Source organism: Elaeis guineensis, chromosome 2 (assembly GCF_000442705.2).
Source record: "Elaeis guineensis isolate ETL-2024a chromosome 2, EG11, whole genome shotgun sequence".
Lineage (NCBI taxonomy): Eukaryota > Viridiplantae > Streptophyta > Magnoliopsida > Arecales > Arecaceae > Elaeis > Elaeis guineensis.
Window position 1 is genome coordinate 123,388,537 of NC_025994.2, and position 22,598 is coordinate 123,411,134.

The 22,598-nt window shown below is 36.9% G+C and overlaps 2 protein-coding genes across 9 annotated transcripts; both read left to right on the plus strand.

Annotated features, from left to right (window-relative positions):
• The first annotated feature begins 3,224 nt into the window (after positions 1 to 3,224).
• On the plus strand, positions 3,225 to 11,202 carry LOC105061508 (mediator of RNA polymerase II transcription subunit 9). Of its 8 annotated transcripts, none has more exons than XM_019847982.3 (6): positions 3,225 to 3,778; positions 5,096 to 5,158; positions 8,880 to 8,960; positions 9,617 to 9,675; positions 9,784 to 10,574; positions 10,711 to 11,202. In XM_019847982.3, exons 1-5 carry the CDS (start codon positions 3,620 to 3,622, stop codon positions 9,848 to 9,850), a joined length of 429 nt encoding a protein of 142 aa, XP_019703541.1. In that variant the 5' UTR covers positions 3,225 to 3,619; the 3' UTR covers positions 9,851 to 10,574; positions 10,711 to 11,202. The 8 variants fall into 8 exon arrangements, 6 of the variants coding, with proteins under 6 accessions (XP_019703541.1, XP_029119209.1, XP_029119210.1 ...); XM_029263376.2 differs by having other exon boundaries at positions 3,226 to 3,778; positions 10,388 to 10,574; XM_029263377.2 differs by having other exon boundaries at positions 3,227 to 3,778; positions 10,400 to 10,574.
• A 1,791-nt stretch (positions 11,203 to 12,993) lies between these two features.
• Positions 12,994 to 22,344, plus strand: LOC105061427 (V-type proton ATPase subunit B 2). Its single transcript, XM_010945504.4, has 15 exons — positions 12,994 to 13,112; positions 14,185 to 14,256; positions 15,140 to 15,195; positions 15,303 to 15,401; positions 16,377 to 16,436; positions 17,131 to 17,242; positions 17,334 to 17,542; positions 18,854 to 18,982; positions 19,139 to 19,276; positions 19,912 to 20,062; positions 20,335 to 20,417; positions 20,654 to 20,701; positions 20,816 to 20,869; positions 20,957 to 21,040; positions 21,922 to 22,344. Exons 2-15 carry the CDS (start codon positions 14,199 to 14,201, stop codon positions 22,105 to 22,107), a joined length of 1,467 nt encoding a protein of 488 aa, XP_010943806.1. The 5' UTR covers positions 12,994 to 13,112; positions 14,185 to 14,198; the 3' UTR covers positions 22,108 to 22,344.
• The last annotated feature ends 254 nt before the right edge of the window (positions 22,345 to 22,598 follow it).

Sequence of the window (22,598 nt, forward strand, 5' to 3'; positions counted from 1 at the left end):
TTAAAAATTAATAATATTTAATAATATATGAATAAATTATTGAAAATTATATTTTATTAAATCATTAAAATATTTAATAATTAAATAAATATTATATAGAAAAATATATTATTTTAAATAAATTATATGATTAATTAAAAATATATTTTAGGGATGTTATATTCTTTAATTTAAAAAAGTATCCCACACTTTTCTATGGGTTGTGTGCTAGTTATTAATTAAATTAGAAATATGTTTTTTTTGGTGAGGAAAGAAAAAATTAGTTAGTTGAGAGTAAATCTATCATATCATAAAAGGCCACATTTCATATTAAAAAAAAAACAAAAAAAAGGGTAAAAGGGCCCCCTCACCTTTACCATCATTTCTAATGAGATTTTATGAAGGAAAAGGGTTTGCTCTTCCATTCTACCATAGACAATGGCACCCCTAGCAATCGCCCATATATCGAAGAATAAATCAAAGCCGTCAATCATTACCACTAGAGCGCACACTGCCCTCCATCCTTAAGGTTGCTATGGGACTGATAAATGGATGCCATCATTGTGTTTCCTCGCTGGTGGCAGCACAATATCTCTGTTCTCGACAATGATATAATGACCAACATAACTCTTTGTCAGCAAGTGATGCCATCTAAAGTCATCGTCACCCTCCACAGCACTTCGAGATTTTCTCCACATCTAGGATTTTTCTCTTGGCACCCTCTCTCTTGGGTGCTATCAAGTTGACCATGTACCTCACTTGTGGGGAAAGGTAGCCATATTAATAGGGTTGGCTTTAGGCATTAGGGGCAGTGCGGGATTCGTGATTCACAGTTCCGCTTCTAGATTTATGGTGGCTAGCGAGAGCTACCTCTTTGACAACATTATTCTGATAGTAGAGCTATAGATAGCCTGGGTAGATATCTCCTTCATAAGGCTGAGACTAAGAGTGAAGAGACTTGTGGTTGAAGGGGGCTTGGCAACTATGATCAATTAGTTACAGGAGCAGTCGAGGGATGCAACGGTGCACCCACTCCTTTATGATATTTGATGACTAATTTGGGATTGCTCCTCGATTGGTATCGGGCTTGTATATCGTGAGGCCAACAATGCCGCTAATTAGGTATCCTCATTTATGGCAGAGCATACCATAGCGTTCACTCAGATTGAGATGATGGATCTACAATTGGTATTTCAGGACATTCTTTTTTTTGATTTTTTTTTGACTATTTCATACTAGACATGTATGAGTGCTCAATTTTATCTAAAAAAATGGTTGAATATCTAAATATTTTATCCATCCTTAAATCGAACAAAATGATTATGATATGTATTTAGAACTTTAACACATATTTCGTAACCAAGCCGCAAAAGTGATTTTGGGATGATAAAATGATAATAAACGACAACATTATATAGTTGAGTATGATACAATATAATACGATATAATAATATAAGATTAGTATAGTATAGTATAGTATTGTATATTATAATATAATAATTAATATAATGTGATATGATATGATATGATATAATAATATAACATAATAATATAATAATATTATAATAAAACTTAGGCTGGTCCACTCCAAAGTAACTTCTAAATATTTATAAATATAAATTTAACCCAAATTATAATCCGATGATTTTGCTAATGATTTTAATTCAATCCATAAATTTTATAAGATTTTCATGTCAACCATCTAAGCAAGCTATTCTTTACCATCAAAAGTTTCGATTTCAGCCACCGAGCTCACGTTTTAACGAACGCCAGCATGGCACATATGGAAGCGGCTTAGGTCTGACGCTCGGTGGATCAGTAGGCCATGGTGCGATCGGTGATTATTGAGTTTCGAGAGTTGTGATATTTGGCGGTGCCCAAATACGGCATCAAAGCGTGCATCAGTATGGATCACGATAGTGATCTAATGATCGACATTGCATCGGATGACTTGATGGTCCTATAGGCATCGGACCTAAACCTGACAGGCATGCAGCCGAGCTGCCTGGCTGTGGAAACAGTCGAGCCCCATCGCACCAGGGCCGTCAAACTTATACATATGGCATATGTCAACTATGTTACCCTCACTTACTTGTATTGCAAGCAGCGATGAGGCAAACCTCATCACTTCGCATCACGAGACCGAACGACATGTCAATTCGTAAGTCCTTTAGATTGCGTTTGGTGCATTGCCAGACAATTATAATTTAGATTACTTAGTAATCTGGATTATCCGTAATCTGGATAGATTGCTAGTAATTTTGATTATTATATTTGGTACGTGCAGGTAATATTATAGTAAAATTATTAAGAATCTTGATTAATATGTTTGATATGACAATTAGATTACTAGTAACGTAACATCAAATTTTTAAAATATCTTTAAATCAAATTTATTAAAAATCATATCCATACATAAAATTTTTATTTTTTCTAAGTAAAAAAATAAAAATATAATATAATATAATATAATATATATAATATATATAATATAATATATAATAATATATAATATAATATAATATAATATAATAATAATAATAAATATATATTTTTTTTCTTTCTCCTTCCCCCGCACGCCACAAGCCCCCCCCCCCCAAACCCCCGGCCATCTGCCCCTGCATCTTCGACACCGTCCTCACCCGCGTCACCGGTCCCCCACACCTCAACCCCCACGACCTTCTGCCCGTCACGCCCTCGGCACCGCACCCCATGGCGCCTCCTGCACCACGGCATGAGACAGCGGCCTCCACCACATCGATGATGACATTGGAGGTGCCCGAGAGCTCCGGGGGGCTGGCATTGAACGTGATGCTGACCGAATCGAAGACGTGCAGCCGACAAAGCCGCTCATTGGCGGCACCGACGTTTTGGAGGAGCTCCTGCATCGTGGACGCCGATCGGAAGGCGTCGAGCACCTTGGCCTCGATCACAGAGTCCTTGATCTTGGCGTTCCCTCTGATCACCACATCGTGGACCCGGAGCCTCATCGGACCGCTCAATAGCCAGCGGAAGAGGCTCTGTACCTTCTTCCTCTTCGATGGAGGGCAGCCGCTACCCTTTTTTGATCCTTCCTTAACCTCCTCTTCTTCGTACTCTTCTTTCTCTCCGTTCTCGTCATTGTTTTCTCCTTCTCCTCCTCCTCCTCCATTGCCAGCGGCGGGCGGTGCAGTCGCAGGAGGGGAGATTGAGGGAGAGGCACGGTGAGCAACGAGTAGCATCGCATGGAGAGGTAGGAGGAGAGGAGAGCAGTTTTATCTAGAAATTTTATTACAAAATTATCAAAATAATGATAATTTGGATAGCTACCTTCATCTTGATAATCCAGATTATTTTATTTAAAAATAATTTAAATTATGATAATTTAAATTATCAATCTATAAAATATATTAAATATGATAATTTAATAATAAAATTTTTTAAATTATCAATTATTTGAATAGATTGCCGGCCATGAAACGCAACCTTAGACCTGTCGACGAGAAAGAACGCAGAAGGCACCGCACCGTTTTCTTTGTTTCTTTCGTTCTCCCTTCACTTCCCTTTTCTTGAACCTTTTCCGTTTCTCCTTTTCTTTCTTCTGGGTCCCAATCCCAATTCCCGAACCGTTCGTTTTGTAAAGCACAAGAGGGCCTCAGAAATGGATCACCAGTACGGCGGTGGAAGCTGGATGATGGTACCCAGCCAGAACTCGGTGGCTCAAGATCCCGACTCTCTCCAATCCCAATACCACCCCCAACAACAGCAGCAGCAGCACCATCACCACCCCTCCCTGGCCTCTCATTTCCATCTCCTCCATGTACGATTACCCTCCTAAAACCCTAGCCATGTTTCATTTGGATATCAGTAAAATATCTTTGTTCAATCGGATTGGAACGACCGGTTCGTATATCTGAAGTCATAGTTATCCTGGTTTCTTGAATTTGTCAAGCAGATGATGAGTTCAATTTCATGTTTGATGAATGACACTGAGGAAATCAACATTATATTTTGCTAATTGGTTTTTTCTATTCTCGCAATTTTCTTCCTTATATCGACCACTTATATATAAGAGTGATAGACAATAACAGCCTAGATGGTTTCTTTATGATTTATGTTCAATCAATCATGTAGCGGTTCGAGGTTTTTATAGATGATGGATAGTTTTGTTAGATTTGGTTAGATTTGTTTGGCTTTTTGGCTAAATTTTCCTAAACGTTGTTTCTTTTAATTTCTCGAGATTCTTGGACAGCCATGGACCTTTCTTCTATGGAATAGGATTGTTTCTTTAATCATTAACTAATTGGTGTTAATAGATAAACGTTGAGGATGGACGACTGATTGCACGTAACTGCAAAATAAGCCGAAACTGGAGCTGTTTTAGTTTCATGATCAAACCATTTTGCAATCTGATTGTTTTTTATTACATGTAAATGATTTCCATATGGATTGAGATTTGGTGGGAGATGGTGGCAGTTTTTCTTATTTTTTATTTTTTATTAAAATTCTAGATAAGTAAGCCAAAATGCTTTCTTCTATTGAATGTGATTTTTTTATTTTTTCATGATACTAACAGAAGTCCATTATTTATGACTGGAGACATAATTCCTGACAGTGATCATGTATGAACATGAGGAAAGGAACGGAACATAATAATTTGAACTAGATAATGCTTGGCGAGCCTTGTACTTTGAGTCCACAGATGTGGTCTTACTGTTTCTGATCTTATCTTTGCCCTCAATATCTGAGAAAAACCAATAGTCTTCTTATTGATGTCAGGTAAGTGGAGAGGAAGAACATGAAAAAGAACTTGAAGCTTGTTCCTTTATCAAGATGGCAAAGGCACCAAAGCCTTCTAGGAAAACCAATGCTGCATCACTGTTGCACAAAGATATATGATTGCTTACAATTAGCCTGTATATACTGAGGCATGTCTTTTCCAATTGTCAACATGTTTCTGTTGTATGTGTTCACTGTTTACTTGATCGGGCTTGTTAGTTTTGATTATGATCGTGCATCTGTTATAATGATTATATTTTGGTGCACTACCACATGGATACTCATGGTTAGAGAAGGACTAGTTTGTTTATCTTTATTTTGTTTATAATTGTTACTCTTACCCCCTTTTTTTTTGTAGTTAGTGGAAAGATTAGCAGATGCAGTTGAAAGCGGAACTCGTGATCAGCATTTTGATGCATTGGTTAGAATCTCTTTCTCTCTGTGTCTGTGTGTCTCTAACATGTGCAAACATGCTTGAGAAATTGTAATTGATTTAGTGCTATTTCAGAGTTCTTTGGCAATAAACCAAACATGCTTGAGAAATTGTAATTGATTTAGTGCTATTTCAGAGTTCTTTGGCAATAAAGCAAACATGCTTGAGAAATTGTAATTGATTTAGTGCTAATTCAGAGTTCTTTGGCAATAAACCAGTGGTAGAGTGTCAAAGAATCACAGGTGCTCCATTTTTTGGATACCATGTTTCCGTCTAGTTTTTTTCGCAATTGACTTTAGTTGCCAATCAGACTTGATTGTGTTATCTAATAAAATGTTCCTCCCCATTTGCCATCTTTGCAAGGAGCTGACAATGCTTCTGTTTAACATCTTGCTGTTTTGGAAAAAGGGTTGGTGGATTCATTTATTAATTCAAATTTTATGACAGGATGAGTGCCGAGCTGCATGAAATATTCATACGTACATATAATTAAAAGTTCAATATGTTATATATGAACTATACTTTTATGTTTTTCTATTTTAATGATAAAAAAAAAGATATATTTACAACTTGATATATATGAACTGTTTTATATGAACCAAATTAAGAATTGTGAATCAAGGGCTTTATTTGTTATTTTAAATTTATGAGGCTGTTTGCAAGTATCCTCTTAAATATTAGAACAGGAGGTCATCTTTAATGTATTACTGATTAATAGAGGATTTTCCCAAAATTAGTTAGTGGAGAAGATGAGAAACATGGGTGGGAAATGCAGACAGAGCTGCGCATTAAGATAAGGGAGGTTGGTCTTAGATAACAGCATCTATTTAAGTATGACTTTGTGGAGGCTAATGACCCATTTTTGTATGAAATCTTATTTTGAGAATAGAATTTTAACTTAATCTTAGTACGAAATTGTTTATTAGCTTTTTTTAGAATGTCATTGGTACTGTCAAATGTAGACAAATTGAAGCAATTTGCTTCCACCTATTTCTTATCCATATATAGGTTACATTCTCTTTCAACAACATAAAACTAGCGAGAGTTAGTTTGACATGGACATTTGCCATAGTGCAAAATTGGGGTACTGTCTTACCGAAATGGGCAATAAAGGAATGAAATTTAATCCTACTCATGCGGTTTATCCACTGAGATGGGAATTTTTCTGTTACAACAAGGTAATTCTTGTACCTTTGACTACTCTATTATCATATTGTCGGTGATTCCAATAATTCTTTGTTTAAACATGGCCACATGCAGCATAAAGAATTTCCCAGTAAAGTGGGTTTGGGATTTAGGTTAAAGGCTGAAATTTAGGGAGATGATGTAAAAGCTTTGGTAGTAGTGTGAAGATAGAGGACACTTTCATTAAGGGCCTGTTTAAATGGTTGGGCCCAAAATCCTATAGAAATCGTTGGTTTGGGCCAATACAACCATCCAAATCAGGCTACTTTAGGTTATATTTACACAAACCCAGAAGACTTCTGCAGTGGGCTAGCTCGAATCCCATAGGGAGAAAAAAAGATCTTAGTAGGTCTTTGTATAGCCTAACCTATGGGCTTCGGGCCGGCCCACTCTAGAAATATTCTGGGTTTGTGTTAATATAGCCTAACCTAGCCTGATTTGGATGGTTGTATTGGCCCAAACCCACAATTCCTATGGAATTTGGGCTCAACCATCCAAATAGGCCCTAAGGAGGAGTTGCTCCAGATAAGATTTAGTGACAAAGGATTTGCAAGTTGGCACCAGATAGATGTGATAATGCTTGTCATTTATATTTTTCTTTGTATCATTTGCAAGGTCTGCAAGTTCGATACTAGGTATCATACCAGTACTTGACTGTTACGATATTATACTATACCGTACTGGCACTCTATATGCAAATGCATGCAGATTCGGCACTTGTATAGAATTTTTGTTTTTTTGTTTTTGTTTTTGTTTTTGAGTATTATTTTAAGGTTTATGGATATGGTGTACTTTTAAAATATCCAATTAAGCCTTGGTTACTGTTCAAAGTATCAAATTAATGTTTTATGGATGCTCAGGATACTTAATAAATTTTCTATTAGCAAATTTAGACATTTTAAAAATTTAAATTAGAGCAGCACTAGCAGTAATTAGAAATCTAAAGAAACACTTATGGTGTTATAGATATGCACTATTCAAGGCACACTTGTAGATAGCTGGTATCAAAATCTTCTAAGAGCAATCAAAAAGTAATACCATATTAACTCTTAGACTGAGTGATCAACCATGTTAATAAATATCAAGAGAATCATTGAGCTTTAAAGTAACAAGCTTTTCTTCAAATGACTCATACAGCACTAGTCCATGATGTTTCCTTCAAAAATAAACGAAAATAAAAATTAGACGTGGTAAGACTTGATTTATTTATCATCAAACACTTTGATCATTCTCAATGACATCTTCAAGCTACAACCAGAGAACTATCATGAAATTATAACACCATTAGAGCCAAAATCACATTAAAGCACCAAATACATATAAACTATAGCTTTTAATATAAGAAGCTGACCAAAAAAAATGGTGAGTTATCTACAATAATTTGGAACATTCAAGTCCAGCAATTTTGTATTTACTGATACATCATTAGATGCTCAAAGTTATTATTCTATCCTTGTAGATCGATCAGGGCATGATGCATTCAAATCATTATGATTATGACTGTTTTGAAGTATTTAAACAATGACACTTCAAATAGCATATGTAGGGAAAGAAGAATAAAAAGGATAGATAGAAAGAAAGGAAAGAAAGGAAGGAAGAAGAAAAAGAGAAAAAGAGAGAAGAGAAGAAGAAGAAAAGGAAAGGAATGAATGAATAAAAGGAGGAAAGAAAGAAATGAATGACAGATGAAGAAAAGGAAATAAAGAAATGAATGAAAGAAGAAGGAAAGGAAAAAAGAAATTATGAAAGAAAAAGAAAAGGAAAGAAAGAAAGGGAAGAAGGAAAAGGAAAGAACAAAGGAAGGAAGAAAGAAGAAAAAGAAAGAAATGAAGGAAGAAAGGAAAGAAAAAAGAAGAAAAAAGGTAAGAAAAGGAGGAAGGGAGAAAAAAGAAAGAAAGGAAAGAAAGGAAAAAAGGAGAAAAAACAAGAAAAAGTGGAAACAAAGAAGGGTAAGGGGCCTGAACCACTCCGGACTAAGCAGAACTATGCGGTTTCGCTTGGTTCGCCCTGTTCGGACCCTTTACTGAGCTGAACCAGGCATTGATTTGTAAAAATCATTTGTAGATCACCTTCAGGCAATGATCTCTCTTTGAATCCCAACAGGAAACAACTTACAGATTTGAGTGTTCTGCATGGATAGACTCTTTGATAGACTGAGTAATTAGGATATCTGCACCCCTTATTACCTCTATTTTGTCAGCACATTATATGCACTTATTTTCATCCGCATTTGTTTGTGTTATTTTAAAGCACAAATGGCTTATCCATATGTATGTGATGAAATTTGCAGTTGGGATTGATATCTACCTCATCATAGTAGTTTAGCAATGTATCAAGAGTTTTTATGCATGCATCTCTTAGATAGTCTCTCATGGAACTTATCTGATGACAATTATTGTGGTTAATTTCACCTGGCGGTTTTGGTGTCTGTGCTTGTAAATTCCATTTTCCTCTGCTCATGCTTGTGACTGTTTAGCTATCAGTATACGAAATGCATGTTGTTATTTCATTTTATTTTTTTCAGGTTAGCGAATTGACTGCCCTATTTGAAAGATGCCAACGATTGCTAAACTCTATTTCAGTTACAATAAATACAAAGGGTGTGGTATGTAAACCACGCATGATTTATTTGTACCATTTTCAAGTGAACTGGAAAGAAACCACTGTAGGAGTTTAGCAAAATAGTTTTTGCTTTGGAATGGATGGTGAATACGGATTTGCAAACTTAGCTAAGCAGTGCAAATGAAGCTGGGCACTGGTATTTTTTTCTGTAGCTGAAGTAGGACTTTCCTTCTGGTAGGGCTGAGGTTTCAATCCTAAATTTAAGAATCTACATATCAATCACGAACCACTGATTTTAAATACCTAGATAGACTACCCCTCTGAATTTCTTTTGCGTGTCTTGTGATTCCAGACTGATCAAGTTACAAGAAGACTGTTACCTTATTATACATGCTATGCAAGATTTCCTTCCCTCCCTCTCTCCATTGGTGGTGGGAGGGGTATTAGGGGATGTGTGTGTGTTTGAAGGCTTAGTTAATGTTTTGCCGGTTGTTTTCTGGCTATATAATTGGCTTTTTAGATTTTTTTGGCTTTCTTTTCCTTTTTTGTTTGCTTTTGTGTGTTTATGGATCATATGTTGGATCAGAGACTTTAAATCTGTGAATTTCATATAGTTTGAACTTTGAAGCCATTGATGCTTGTATATTACCTTGTTGAATTCTTCAGATTGACTGCTTGGTGTTTATGTGATGTCACCAGACAGTTGAAGGACAAAAGCACGAAGTAGAGGAAACTATGCAACAGCTGAACCAAAGGAGGTCTGTTCTGCCTTTTGGATATATCATTACCTGCAATACATGATAGATAGATGATTGGTCAAGCTTTATTAGCAATAATGTTTGACTTGTTGTTTATTAAACTTTTAGCAGGGACCTGATTGCAAAGTATAAAAGTTCTGTGGAAGAGCTGGTTAAGCCGGATAAAAACAGATAACTTCATTTATTATCTTTGCTATTTCCAGGAAGCTTGTAACCCTTCCTGAGAGTATAAATTTGAAGGATTAAATTCTTAAATACGAAAGGACCTTATGGAAACAATTTTGTGACTTATCATTATTTTTATAGTAGGTTTCGGTACACTTCGGCTTATACAATCGTATCAGCTATTGATCTTTTTTTTTTTTTTTCCCCTGTTCTGGTTTATCTCAAGGCTCAAATGTCTTCTATGAGAGATGGAAGGAGCTCTTTTTTCTGTTCTTGAATGTTTCCATTTCTTCTTTATTCTTAATACCACATGCAGTATATTTGCTGGACAGGAACCTTCCTCTCCCTTATGATAATTTAAAGAGAATTATAGCCTGGCCGCTTTGTCCAAATATGTTTTGACTGTTGTCATTTTAGCACATACTTCTACCTTATTTGTATTCTGCTATGTGCATAAGTTAGAATGATTGATGATGGCATTGTTAAAATGAATTTGATCTGGCTGATGTTAAAGTTGATTGCACTGGTTGTTCTTTTAACCCTGAAGTAATGGGAACAGAGAATGATGCGGCAGCTGGGTGTCTTTCGGGCAATGCTCGGAGGCATGTTGAATGAGGTGATAGGGGCCCAGCTCGTTTGCGCACCGTCTTGCCTTGCTGGCTCTACCAAGGGGGTGAAAAGTACACCCATAATCTCCTAAGGGCAAAGAAAGTGCTGGTCCCAACACATGAACAGTGAGTCGCTGCAGGCTTTGATCAAAATTATCATTACTCACTGTTTTGGGGGAATATGTCTTGAGGCTGTTTCCCCTGTAAACAGGAATTGCAGAAAAGGAGGCATTCATATCCTGCCATTCTGTTACTGATGCAGGGACGGGGAAGAGGATGTTGAACATTTCTGAGCTGCCCAAGTGCTTGAGCAGCGTGACAGTCTTCTGATCATCTCAACCATGAGCCTTAGAGCACCTTTCGTAGTTTGTGCTCCTTGGAATGGGCTGCCAACAATGACATCCAACTGCATTTGGTTTGCTGAATTTGCTATCTAGGCTGCTGCTAAGTCTGGATCATGGACAATTTATAGATATTCAACTCTTAGCAGTTTCCTCTCTGCTCACTGTGGTGGGTTTCACCATCTACTTTTGTTGGAAATCCCTACCTGTGGTGTAGTTAAAATCAGTTTTGGCGGCTCCGTCGGAGACCTGGTTTGTTATTCAGAATCATGTAAATGTTATTCTTATTCGCAGGGGCTAGCATTTTAATGACATTGCTGGGTTGGACTTCTCTATGTGATCACGGTGTTACATGCAAAGGAAATATGTTTATTCCTCGATCAATTTATATATGAATTGATTGATTTGATAAATATGTATTTAATGTTTCTAATTACTGCTGCAACATAGATCGACAAATCATCGGGATGGAAATGCAACTGCTGATTATTCTGCTGCGGCATATCATTTGATATGATTAGAAGATACGGAATTAATATTACAAAATTACATTTACCCACCGATGCTCAATTAGACAATTGGATACGAAACGATGCTTCAGAAAGTTTGTTGTGATTTGCATGTTCCAGGCCAAGAGCAGTTCACAGTTTGGTCCCGTACGTCATTCAGCTTTTGATCCAAGGGAACACCCTGGGCCACCGGTTGTCTCTCTCTCTCTCTCTTTCCGTTTCTATCTAAGATCAAGTACCTCTCTGGTTATATTTTGCCATCGTTCCACGGATTGGATCACCAGGGCTACCTGTCAGAATTAGAGGTGTCTCCTGTCTGGCCCTCGGGCGGGTCATTCGCTTGGTCACTTGCGCTGTGTCTATGGAGGCCAGGGTGAGACGAAAAGCTGACCGGGTGGTAATGGGAGACGAGCCTTTCCATTATTTAACGCCCCGGCGAAGGGGCGAGGGGAGCACAGGCAAGCTTACTACTTTTAGTCCCAGGAGTCCAGGGATCCATGCAGGGTATAGCTCTGTACCTTCTTCTGGCCTCTCGCTTAGCTTGGATTCGAATTTGCGAAGGTGAAGAGTTGAAGCACACTTCACCAATTCACATACCATCTGTCCATGTTGGCATCATAACCCCAAGCTGGCAGGAATGATGTGATCATGATAATTCGGTTTACCAGAGAGAGAGAGAGACACTTCATCAGTGGATCACGTGGTACGATAATTTTTGTGATCGTGCCAAGCATGATAATTCGGTTTACCAGAGAGAGGAAAGGGGGGGGGGGGGGGGGGGGGACTCCATACACTTCATCAGTGGATCACGTGGTACGATAATTTTTGTGGTCGTGCCCGCGGTCAACAAGCGCAGAAAGTAGCTGCCGAACGAGTTAAGAGGCCAAGGGTCGCATCAGAAGAGAGTGACATGTCCGCCTCCATAAATGGAATTGGATTTTATCACATGATCAACTTCTTTTATTTTCCTTTCTACTCTCAGGCCTCAGCTGGAAGGATAAGGCCATAGGAACAGCTACCACTCGTGATGATGATTGATGAGCACATCGTTTCTATCTAACTAGCTCAATCTGAACCGTCCATCACCTACATTCTATTTATGTGATCCCATCCACAATTTATCCAACATATTCACATTCTTAAATTAAAACGAAATTGATAATTTTTTTACTAGCTCAACTAAAGGCAGTAATTTATGACCCATCCCGTCAATTTAATGTATGAGTCATGTAGGTCGAATCAGATATTCAATAAATAAATTAGATTTAGATTTAAATTTTTGATTGAGTTAACGAATATGTCTTATTTGGGTTGAAAAATTTTTGATGCGCATCCAATCTAACCGGATCCAGTTGCCACTGCTCAACCCGAAATTGGCGATCAGCAAACTCCTCGCCATCAAACGGTCACGGTCCGATTCTGCGTGCAATTTGGAAACCCGGTGGAGTGTATGTATTAACTTTCTTACGGTTGGTTCTGTAATCCGACAGCTATCGACGTGCCGATACACGATCCGCTCCTTCGTGGATATTTCCTCGCGTTATAAAATGGGCCACAAATCGACACCGTCCAACCAACCAATCGCACCCACGAGGCAACATCTTCGGATTGATTCATCAGTTGGACCGTCCAGATCAATCCACGTCCATCCAATATTGATCCGACGGCTTTCTCCTACAGGTCAGAACTTAACAAAAATAATCGTTGTGTGACAGAAAATAGAAAAACTTATATAAAGCACGTTCTTTGCATTTCTCCTTTGTCGCTTCTGTGTGTGTGACAGAGGGTGGAGAGAGAGAGAGATCGAATCCGAGGTACGCTTTTTGCGGGAATTTTTTCCCCATTTTTTTAAAAATAATTGTGCCAAAATTTGCGATGATTTCTTGATGCCAGTTTAGAATATAGCCTTATTTTGAGAAATTTTACACTGTCGAGTCGGAAGAATCTCTTATCTTGATCGGTAGATCGATTTGTTTCATGAGATCTGGTCATTCAATCGGTTAATCGAAGTAGCGTGAAGCGTATTAGTTTTTTTTTTCAACATTTTTTCTGGAAAAATTGCAAAAGATTACTGTTTTTTTAGAGGTAATGGTTAAAATTTTATTTGTTCTGTAGAATTTCTCCTACCTCCCTCTTCCTAACTTGACGGATTAGAAGCGCCAGTTACTGGTTCTCCAGCAAACAAAATGTTTACTTGGTTTTTCAATCAAGACTATTTATAAACCTTTAAGTTTTTCTAGCTATGTTTTGGCGCTGAGTTGAACTCAATTTCGAACTTCTAATGTTTTAGAATTTTGGGTCCGATTTTTTTGGATTTGTAGCTGGTATGGTTTGTTTGTTTATTCATTTCTTTATTTTTTGCACACGGAGTAAATCCGAAGCTGTTCCTTTTTTCTCCTTTTTTATAGATCAGGGGATGTGTAATCTCTGCTAGTTCTTGAATGGCAAATTTCCATCAAAACCAACGTAAAATCGAGATTTTGTTTGATATATTTATGATTAGTTGTTTATTGCTCATGTGTGTCGAACCATGCTTTTTATTACTTTGAAAAATACAAAATCTGTGTCCGATGGTGTTGGAAGTAGGATAATCTCAGAAAAAAAAAGGTAAATGGAATCGATGGGCAACTCATTGAGTTTCAAATCCACTTATCGTTATGTATTAATAACTTTTCTATGATTCAGTTAAAAGAAATAGGGCAAGTGTTACAGGTTTAGGTTCCTTTTACTTCATCTATTGATGTACCTTCAGATGCTATAACTTATTTGCAATAATAGAGTCACAGAATCTGCCTACCATTTTTTTTTAATAAAATTATTGGTTAAAAAGAAGAAAGGCTTTTTGTGCTTTTGCATGGTGATTGTTTTTCTTTCTGTTGTTTTTAGGCTGTTAATTGAATATGGGCGTGGCAAAGAACAACACTGACATGGAGGAGGGAACATTGGAGATTGGCATGGGTATGTAGTCACTTAACTTTAGCATATCTTGGAATGTTTCAACATTTTTATGCTTTTTGATCATGCACATGCGATGATCCTCACATTGCTTTCCATTTTTTATCAAGTGTCCTTGATGTATCAATGGACACTATGCTTGATTTCTATGAAGATTGATATGAAACTTCCAAAACCTTTAAACAGTGAGCGTAGTTTGGTTATTATCTCTATTAAGCATTATATGATGGAGAGATGATAGAAAGGTACCTTGTATGGGCACTTTTATTGTGCAGTTGGGGTTTGGACATCAGATCTCACGCAGCTTTTATTGTGCCCTCATGCTTAGGACATTAGGATGTTATGTGGCTTTTTATTGTGCCATTGTGGTTAGGGCACCAGGATCTCATATGTCATAAAAAAGATTCACTTCTTTTCCCCTCCACTGGATAGAAAATGATAGATAAAAGCTATGTTACATGGATCCTTAGACTTGTATTTCATGATGTAGATATGGGAATGTATATGAGTCCTCTTGGGTACAGGCCTGTAAGAAGAATTCTTGGAGTCAGGAGGAGTTGATACTTAAACATGTAAATGCACCTAATGCTTGTACACATATCAATGCAATATAGGATTAAAGTATCAATACCAATGGAGTCAAATATTTAGTTACAATTTTTATTTGACGCTGTAAGAAAATCAAGATGTTTATAAAAAACAAGCTACCATGAGAGTATTAATAACATGGGGAAGGTGCTTCTGCATCCAATTTGCAGATGCATGTCGCTAATATTACATTTCATCCTCTGTGGTGAGTTATACTGAATCATTCATAATTCTTGTGATAATAGGTTGCACTATGGAATTTAAACCAGGGATTTTTTTTTTTTTTTATATGATGCAGAGTACAGGACTGTTTCTGGCGTTGCAGGTCCTCTGGTCATTTTGGAGAAAGTTAAGGTGTGCAACTTTGTTACTTCTAATCAGCTAAATTTACCACCATAATTCCTATAACATCATGGTTCTTCCATTTTAGTTCAAGCTGTTCTTCCATCACATGATTTCAGGGTCCTAAGTATCAAGAAATTGTTAATATACGATTAGGAGATGGCACAACTCGACGTGGTCAGGTTTTGGAAGTTGATGGGGAAAAAGCCGTTGTGCAGGTTTTAATCTTGTTTTGCTCTGTTTGTTTATGTCAATTATGTGAATTTTGGCCATCGGCACACTCATTGTTCTTCCGTTGTTGTTAGGCCCTATGTAATTGCTGAGTAGCAATGTTATCTTTGTTCAATGCTTAGTTGTAATTGCCGAATTGTTTGGGTGTTATCTTCTGTTCAAAATCTAGGCGCCACCGCCACCCCACCCCCCTCTTTCTCCCCCTCTATTTTGCTTTCTTTTAAGTAAAATTTGAGGACATTTGGTTATTACTTTTATTTGTTTAGTTTGCTAAAACTTGAGAGGGATAAAAAACATAAATCTTTCTTTTTACTTGCAGTTGATGTTTGCTTTCGCTTTTAATTGTATGAAAGATTATGTTGCATTCAGATGCTGTTGGTTTGCATATTTTGTCGAAGAGCTTTTTGCATGTCTACCCTCCGAAAACCACTATTTGAGAGAGAGAGAGAGAGAGTATCTCAAATCAGTCTGTTTTCGCACCAATATGCTTCCATTATATTCAGGACTGATGTTGTTAGTAGTAAGCATTTTAATTTATGCTTTTGCATTAATTCCCTTGAAAAAATTTTACTTTTAGTTTGCATTGCAAAAAGCTATATTCTTTCATAAATTTTCAGTGGTATTAGTACAAAAGGGTAATAAAGTGATTTATACTTAAAACAATTATTTCATTAATGCTGTCATCCAAAAATCTAAGGAGGGGCATCTTTGCAAAAATAAGATTTGAGGGGTATATATGCAAATAGTGATTTTGCAGGTAAATATGCAATAAGTCATATTTGCAGGGATGTATATGCAAAAACTACTGTCTTGGATAATCTTCAGCCTTCCAATTGTGTCAAATGCCTACTAGATTTCCCTTCCAATTCTTTTTTGAAGCACTATTTATTTTCTTAATATGATGTTTATTTGATGTTCCCTTTTACCTGCATAATTTGTATGCATGCTGTTGTGATTTGCAGGTTTTCGAGGGAACTTCAGGCATCGATAACAAATATACTACTGTGCAATTTACAGGAGAGGTGATGAATCTTTTATTTGAGTGTGATCCATTAATTTTTTTTTTTAATCCTATTCATCTTCGCTTTATATATAATACCGACATATTGTATTTACTTAAAGCCAGTATAGAGCTACTAGTATATGATGTACAACTTGTCTTGTGAGTGTAAATTCCCATAGTACATATGTAATATGTGACTTTCTGCTGATTTCTCTTGATATGTTATCAAATCCCAGCTTAACTCTTATACTATTCATTTATGTGTTCCTGTGCACGCATCTGTGTGCATGCACCAGCTTCTTTTGATCTTTAAGATCCTGTGTGCAAGCCAAAACTTCAGTTTGATTCATATATAACTTTGCACCAACATAGATGGCTATAAAAAATTGAAATTTAGAGGGAGAATTGTAAAAGCAGATCTTCTTGCATAACAGAAAGTAAGAGTCCGTAAGAGGAAAAATTTCTGGGTAGACAGAAAAGCAAATAAACTAAATAAATTAGTGGGCCTATTAAATTGCTCTCTTGCTGTAAGTGGCTTAAAAATGTCTGTTAATCCATCTTGCTTACCATATTCTATATATGCTTATGCTTGTGTTGGATTCCCTTTTTTTTTTTGGTGTGTGCGCGCGCGCGCGCGCCTGCATATTCATCTCTTATTTTTCTTGCTGCTTTCATGATTCTGATTTTTTTTTTTCCTCTTGTTTTGTATGCAGGTTCTGAAAACTCCTGTCTCAATGGATATGCTTGGACGGATTTTTAATGGTTCTGGGAAACCTATAGACAATGGCCCACCTATATTGCCAGAGGCATACTTGGATATCTCTGGTAAGTTACAGAGGAAGATGATGAAATTGCAAAATTTTCTGAGATTGGCTCTTTTTTGACCACAAGATTAATTCTTATGAGTTTGTTGCAGGAAGTTCCATCAATCCTAGTGAGAGAACATATCCTGAAGAGATGATTCAGACAGGGATATCTACCATTGATGTCATGAACTCCATTGCTCGAGGGCAGAAGATCCCTCTGTTTTCTGCTGCTGGGCTTCCACATAATGAAATTGCAGCTCAGATTTGTCGTCAAGCTGGTCTTGTGAAGCGGTTGGAAAAATCTGATAATCTCCTGGAGGTATTACAGAGATATCAACAAGTTCAATTAGCTAGTAATAAAGAACTTTGTTTGCTTAAATTTATGCTATTTAAGTTAGTGAATTTTGCTGGTGTTTGCATCGCTACTATCATGACAAATTTCTTATAGTTAATTCATAATTTGTTTCCTAAGTTCAATTAAATCCTTGAAAATCAAGAAACTGAGACAAATATATATGTTGCTAAAATGTATGCAACTTAGAAAACTGTAGGAAATGTAAAACTCGTTTCACATGCTTGTTGGAGAAGAATGCTTTTTCTTGGTAAGTATTGTTCTGGAAACTACTCAGTTGAGCTTTCCAATTCATGTGAACTGTTTTGATTACAATTGAAATTTGTGACACCTTTATTGTTTCTTTTGCCAATCTCCCTTGAGTGTTCATCTGATCCCTAGTGTATGTTTGCCAGTCATGTAATGTTATATGTAAATGTGTTATGAAGTGCAAGTTTGAAAATGCTCAATTCCATGTGCTTGAGTGCTCTGTAGTTGTATACTGTCTCTAGTTCTGTTTTACATTGCTTATCCCAGCGACTGTGCTTCCAATACATCCTTGCCAGATCATGTAAGCTCACCATTCCAAGCTGACTGAAGCATAACAAGGGTATGGCCCAACAATGGCACTGTTAAGATCCTCATGAATCAGAATAAAGTGAGAAGGTATATGCATAGAAATTAGGAGCCTAACAAGTTTAGACATGGAGGGTCATAGCCTAATGATGGTCCATGTAACATTTTGACATCAAGGATTGAATCACCAGTTCAATTTTTCAGAAAAAAGACTCTGAAATATCATACGAGTGCTCCTGCCTTTTTTTTGCCCCCACTCCCCCATTTCACTATATCAAAGATTGCAGATGTGGTGCTTCCTTAGAAACCAGAGAGGACCATAATTTTCTGCTCTAGCTGATTAAAAGTTGTTAGGTTTAATCATCTCACTCATGGAGGTAAGTTTAATCTAGGAGAACTGGGGATGTCTTCATCAGTTTGGGTTCCATCTGAAATTGCCTTGCATCATTGATGTTGGGCACCATAACCTTTTTTTTTTTTTTGATAATGCTTAAAAGACAGACTAATTAAAGTTCTGGCATAATAGTTTTGGATTTATTTTTCCTTTAAAAAAAAAATTAGACGTCTTTCCTGCAAACATGAAATGTCTGATTTATAACTTTGTGGATGAATCTTTGGTGATTTCTTGTGGATCAATCCTGCAGTTGGCCATTGAGAATTTGTTTCCAAAATCATTGTCTATTTACGCATGCATGTTGAACCTCTTTTTCCTGAATTCAACAGGATGGCGAAGAAGACAATTTTGCTATTGTGTTTGCAGCCATGGGAGTAAACATGGAAACAGCACAGTTTTTCAAACGTGATTTTGAAGAAAATGGTTCAATGGAGAGAGTGACACTTTTTCTAAATCTGGTATCTTTTCTAAACCTCATTGGACATATGACCTTCTTAATTTTCCGTAATGTGTTGCACAATTGCTATATTCATTTATTTGACACAGTTTGCACATTCTCGTGTGTATTGACAATGCTTAATACTTAGATGTTACTGGGATCATTCTTATTGCAGGCTAATGACCCCACTATCGAGCGCATCATCACCCCTCGAATTGCACTTACTACGGCAGAATATTTAGCCTACGAATGTGGGAAACATGTTCTTGTTATCCTAACAGACATGAGCTCATATGCTGATGCACTTCGTGAGGTCAGGAAAATTGCATTTCATATTTGATTGATATTTTTGTACAGTTCAATGAATGTTAATTTGACTACTGCTGGCTTTATTTTGATTCCTTGTTGGTTGGGGCCTGCCTTTAGGCTCTAGCTGATGGTCCTTTATGAAATTGTTGTGTTTATAGGTTTCTTGCGTAACCATGATTTCTAGGTAGTATGTAAACTAAAGAATTTGGGACATGGCATGCAACGTGCTCTTTGGTCATACTTGCTAATCAATAATTAAAGTGCCTGGTCACCTGATGTAAAAGTTTTGATGGTATATGTGCCTAGCTTTATGCAATTATTTCTTAAGTTATCAGTTTTGTGTAAAATCCTCATGTTCAAGGTAAAGTTCTCAAGTCATTTTTCATAAACCCAGAAGACACCACGCTACATTTTACTGACCACATCTTAATAATTTTAGAATTTGTTGCCCAAACATTATGTCCTTTAGTTTCATACATTTGCTTTTTTTTTTCATGAAATTGATTGAATTTGTCATCGTCCATTATATTATAACTCTACATCTATATTGCTGGCATGTTAATTATTTTAAACACTTTTGCTGCTGAGTTTTTCCAGAGAAATAATTTTGCTCATGCAAGTTACCTTTTCTGAGTTCAGGTATCTGCTGCTCGAGAGGAGGTCCCAGGTAGACGTGGTTACCCTGGGTATATGTACACTGATCTGGCAACGATATATGAACGTGCTGGGCGTATAGAAGGGAGAAAAGGGTCGATCACACAAATACCAATCTTAACCATGCCCAATGATGGTAATATATGAATTTATATCCTTCCATGCATTGTGGTAGTAAATCATGACCTGATTCTTTTATATAATAAATTGGTATAACATTGGCTATTGGATTTTTCTGTCATAGGACGCCGCCTTTTCTCATCAATTTTTTATTTTTTATTTTTATTTTTATTTTTTTTGGGGTGGGGGGTGGGGGAGGAATTGCATGAGGGGTTCCTGTTTTGGATGTCATTACATATGGTTGCATTCTAGATGCCTTTTGCTGAATGTTTCTCTATTGTCAAACAGATATCACACATCCAACTCCAGATCTTACGGGTTACATCACCGAGGGCCAAATTTATATTGATAGGCAACTGCACAATCGGCAGGTATAGCAATGCTGATTTTTGTTTTAAAGCTACAAATTCAGATACTGTAGTTATTTCTATGATTTCCATATCTTTGGGTCAATGGTGCATCTGAAGCAACATTTATGGAGTGCAATTGCTTTTCTTAGTCAGATATCTGGAGTTGTTATATGTTTGTTATCTGGAGTTGTTTTATGTTTGTTATGTCTGATATGTCAATCATGAATCTGAAGGTTACCTTTTGCTTAATTTGCCAGATATACCCACCTATCAATGTCCTTCCATCTCTCTCACGGTTGATGAAGGTGAGCTTCTAAGTACATGAAGGCCCTCTTAAATCAAAAGGAATGTCTAAATGTTGAAGTAATGACTAATGAGCAATGATTATGTGCCTAACAATTGATTTGATTTCTCTGCAGAGTGCTATTGGTGAAGGCATGACCCGTCGTGATCATGCTGACGTGTCTAACCAGGTTGGTGAGCAAAAATTAAAAAGAGAACTTGCCTACTGCTCTGAATTGCTCTTGGGTGTCTTTACTCATTTGTTGTTTGTTTTCCAGCTTTATGCCAATTATGCAATTGGAAAAGATGTTCAGGCAATGAAAGCAGTTGTTGGAGAAGAGGCACTTTCATCTGAGGATTTGGTCTCTCTCTCTCTCTCTCTCTCACACACACACACACACACACACATATTTCTATGTGCACATCCGCACATGTGGTTTTGTCAATTTCTTAAGGAAAACCGTGCCTATCATAAACCAACAAATTGATGAACACTTAGATCAATTTGAATGGTTTTATCTGACAATCATTGCATATATGTGTGGTTTATGTCATTCATGTCAGTCTAGTGTTTAATGCAATCATGTTTGTTCTGGATTTTCTAAGTTGTAAAAGAAGCTCGCTCTCTCTCTCTCTCTCTCTCTCTCACACACACACACACACGCACTCCCATGTGCACATCCGCATATGTGGTTTTGTCTATTGCTTGAGGAAAACCTGTCCCGGTCATAAACCAACAAATTGATGAACATTTAGATCAATCTGAATGGTTTTGTCTAGCAATCATTGCATATATGTGTGGCTTGGTGTCTGAAAGAAGCTCGGTATATGAGCTGGTTCAACAACCCAACTAAATCCATCCATTGGACCCTGTAGACAAGACTGGATTCTTCAGATTGATTTGCCAGTAATGACCATGTGAGTAATATGGGAGCTTATCTAAGGATTATCCAGTAATCTCTCTCTGTAGTTGTGTGTCTGCATGCATGTGCATGTCATACTGAATGAAGCAGGAACCCCCTTCTTTGATGGGCATGGTCTCTTTCTCTTTCTCTAACATGCAAACACGAGTTTCTCTCATTTAAGAACACAAACAGATTTTAATTCTTGGAACCCACATACATGTTTTAAATCTTAGAATCAAAATATCTGTGCATTTCAGATATGTGCCTGCATCAATATAGGTGTGTTCCCTATCTTATGGATTGTACTAATTGTGTTTATTAATTTGATGAAAACACAGTTATACCTTGAGTTCCTGGACAAGTTTGAAAGGAAGTTTGTTACTCAAGGGGCATATGATACTCGCAATATCTTCCAATCACTTGATCTTGCATGGACACTTCTACGCATCTTTCCCCGTGAGCTTCTCCATCGCATTCCTGCAAAGACCTTGGATCAGTACTACAGCCGAGACTCTGCTCACTAAGATGCTAGCTAAGGTATCGCAGTTTTGTGGAGATTATTGAAATCCAGCATGCCTGTACCCCGAAAGAAATCCAGCATGAATAAGTTGATGGGTAGACAAGTCCTGACTAGGCCTGTCTGCTAGTTAGATGAGGTTTATTCATTTCGAAATATTGGTGCTATTTATGTCGCTTTTGTGACTTCAGTAGTTTATACAGCAGAGATAAAAAATAATGTGATTTGTTGACTCTTGCATGAATTTTCAAGTTTATCAAAATGAATGTTTTTTTTTTGGATTTGCTATTTAGTTACAAAGGTTTGTTTGGAAAGCCAGTAATATCTTCAAAGTTTGATCGAATGGTAAGTTAAAAAACATGCATTCAATAAATGATAATAGATAAGTCTACTTTTCATCAGCTGGATGGGAATTTCGTTGTGCCAATAAAGCTTGCTGTCTTTATAAACCTGGAAGATAACTAACGCATGTACATTTGCACAAAGGCAAATTTCATT